This window comes from Alligator sinensis, unplaced genomic scaffold (genome assembly GCF_000455745.1).
Source record: "Alligator sinensis unplaced genomic scaffold, ASM45574v1 scaffold2631_1, whole genome shotgun sequence".
Lineage (NCBI taxonomy): Eukaryota > Metazoa > Chordata > Crocodylia > Alligatoridae > Alligator > Alligator sinensis.
Window position 1 is genome coordinate 13,538 of NW_005844078.1, and position 3,099 is coordinate 16,636.

Consider the following 3,099-nt stretch of genomic DNA (forward strand, 5'->3'; position numbering starts at 1 on the left):
TGCCACCAATGCCACAAAATGGTCAGGCTAGATTCAAAGGTTTTGCAGGCCATGGGTTGCTAATCCCTGGTGTAATCATTTCTGTGTCTGCAGCATAGACATACCATGAGTTAAACCACTGCAGCTCACTTGTAGGTGGGACCTGCAGCTGGAGATAGAAATATTAGGCTAAAAATAGGAAATCTTTATCCTAAATAAACATAGTTACCCAGGAAGTGAGGCTATTGTCTTATCAACCATAATGTATGCCATTTCTTTCACAGGAGAAGAAAGCCTGCCTGCTGCCTCAGCTTCCATGAGTGTTATCCAGTAGGAGCGTGTGCATATTCCACCAAGCATTTGGTTCTTGTCTAGGGTTTCAGGCAAATCCACATGGAGAGGAAATGAAGAGTGAGAATGAAACTTCTTCAGCAGACTTCATTCTGTTGGGATTCCTGAGCCGGACCAATGTACACATGATCTCCATGGCCATGATCTTATTAGCCTTCATCGCCGCCTTGTCTGGGAATGCTCTTCTCGTACTTCTAATCCAAGTAGCTTCAACCCTTCACACTCCCATGTACTTTTTCCTCAGCCAATTGGCCTTCATGGACATCTGTCAGACATTGATAATTGTCCCCAAAATGTTAGCAGACTTTCTGACCCCAGGCAACCCCATTTCTTTAGCTGGCTGTGGGGCTCAGATTTTCCTTGTGCTGACCATGGGTGTATCAGAGTGCCTCCTTCTGCCAGTCATGTCTTATGACAGGTACATAGCAATCTGCAACCCCTTGCAGTACCCCATCCTCATGAGCAGGAACACCTGCTTTCTTTTATCAGCTGGAGTCTGGATGGCAGCATCAGGAAACGCCTTGTTTCACACAGTGTTTACACTGTCTCTCCCCTACTGTGGCTCAAAAGAGATTGACAAATTCTTTTGTGAGATCCCAGCCCTGCTCAAATTGTCCTGCTCTGACACCTCTCGATATGAGACTCTGGTGTTTCTGGCTGGCATTGTCCTGCTCCCCATCCCTTCTTCCATTATTCTAGCCTCTTATGCTTGTATCCTCTCCAGGGTCCTGAGGATGAAGTCAACCAAGGGACAGCAGAAAGCTCTAGCCACTTGTTCCTCCCATCTCACTGTGGTGGTCATGTTTTACGGGGCAGGCATCTTCATGTACTTGAGACCCAGCTCCTACCACTCTCCAGAGCAAGACAAGATTGTGTCTCTGTTTTACACCATTGTCCCCCCAGTACTCAATCCACTCATCTACAGCCTGAGAAACAGGGATGTCCTACATGCCCTCAGAAAGTGGATTGGGAAATGCAGACACTTCCAGCAAGATTGACAGATGGAGGAGAGGGGGAGAGGGGGAGTGGGAGGCTTGCATGCTGCTGTGGCAAGGGGTGCTGGCTGGAGGTCATGGATCCGTGGTGGCCACTTTAGAGCCTGGCAGCCCTAATTGTAAAGTAATATCTCTGATGTCCAGCCTGCACCTTCTCTCTAAAAATTTTTGGCTGCTCTTCCTAGTAACCAGGGGCGGTGCCTGGGGGAACAGAACCTCCCCCAATTCCCTCTGGTCCCCCCTGGTAAGTTTGTAAGTCGCCACCAGATCCCCTCTCAGACTTCTCCTGTGGAGACTGAATAGTTTCAGGCCCTTTATCCTCTCCTTATAGGACCTGCCCTGCTGCCCCTTGACCATGCGTGTGGCCCTCCTCTGGACCCTCTCAATGCTAGCCATATCCCTCCTGAAGTGTGGCACCCAGAACTGGGCGCAGTACTCCAACTGCAGCCTGACCAGCACCACATAGAAGGGAAGGATCACCTCCCTGGACCTGCTTGTGATGCATCTGTAGATGCATGACAAGATGCAGTTAGCCTTACTGACCGCTTCCTCGCATTGGTGACTCATGCTCATCCTGGAGTCAGCGATGACTCCAAGATCCCTTTCTGCCACCGTGTTGACAAGCCAGGTGTTCCCAGCCTATAGGTGTGTTGCTGGTTCCTTCTCCCTAGATGCAGCACCTTGCCCTTATCTGCATTGAATTCCATCCTATTCTCATCTTCCCACCTCTGTAACCTGTCTAGATCTAGCTGGATTCTGTCCCTCCCCTCTAGCGTGCCCACCTCACCCCACAACTTGATGTCATCAGTGAATTTGGAAGATATGCTTTTTCATTTGCTGCAATCACCAGATTGCCAAGCCTATCCTGTAGGGTCCTCTCATTACCCGATGCCTTCTTCTTACTTCCTATGTATTTGAAAAAGGACTTTTTATTATCCTTAATTCTGGTCACTAGCCCGAGCTCCATCTCTGCCTTGGCCTTCCAACAGCCTCCCTGATTAACCTGTTCTATTTAGCAGAAATTTTAGATTAACCTGTTTATTTAGCAGCTTTATTCGTGAAAAAGGCTGTTACACAAGTTATTTAGCAGCTTTATTCGTGAAAAAGGCTGTTACACAAGAATTCATGTAAGTCTTTTGTAAAATAAATCGATTTGATATATTCCAGATATCATGAAAAAGGGCAACAGGGAGAAACAGGAAGCTTTCAAGGTTTACAACGGTGGCAACAATGCAGAGCAGTAAATGAAAACAAAACCGTGTCCAATATTCCTTTCTGTGTGACTGGAAGGAATGGAGCTGATGGGTAGACACAACAAAATGAATGCACAGAATTAATGAAATAAAGGAATTTTTCATTAAAAATGAATAAGATGGTGAAACATGTTAATAGGAGTGCTCCTTCTCAAAGAAGCAATGGAACAATTTTGTGAAGGCTGGCTATCTCCATAATCCTAACTTTACCTACAAAATGAACAAACCCATGTGCTACATTCACATAGAGCATTCTTCCATCTGCTCCTGAGAAGAAATACCTATGAACTCCTTCTGAGATGTTGAAATCTCTATGATGTCACCGAGGGGAATGTATTACAGGTCAGTCTGTGTGTCCCCCTGGATTGAGTGAGGGTGAGAAAGAAAAGGCCATTGTGTTTGTGGTCCTCATGCATAATGATGGATGAACCTGTTGATAGTGGAGCTGGCTCTGGGACTAGCCAAGCCATGGTTCCCAGAAGAGGAAAGTTGTTGAATTAAAATTTGACTTCAGGGAAACA

General features: G+C 46.5%; 1 protein-coding gene across 1 annotated transcript; it reads left to right on the plus strand.

Annotated features, from left to right (window-relative positions):
• The first annotated feature begins 383 nt into the window (after nt 1-383).
• On the plus strand, nt 384-1,328 carry LOC106723460 (olfactory receptor 2T27-like). Its single transcript, XM_014527744.1, has one exon. It carries the CDS (start codon nt 384-386, stop codon nt 1,326-1,328), a length of 945 nt encoding a protein of 314 aa, XP_014383230.1.
• The last annotated feature ends 1,771 nt before the right edge of the window (nt 1,329-3,099 follow it).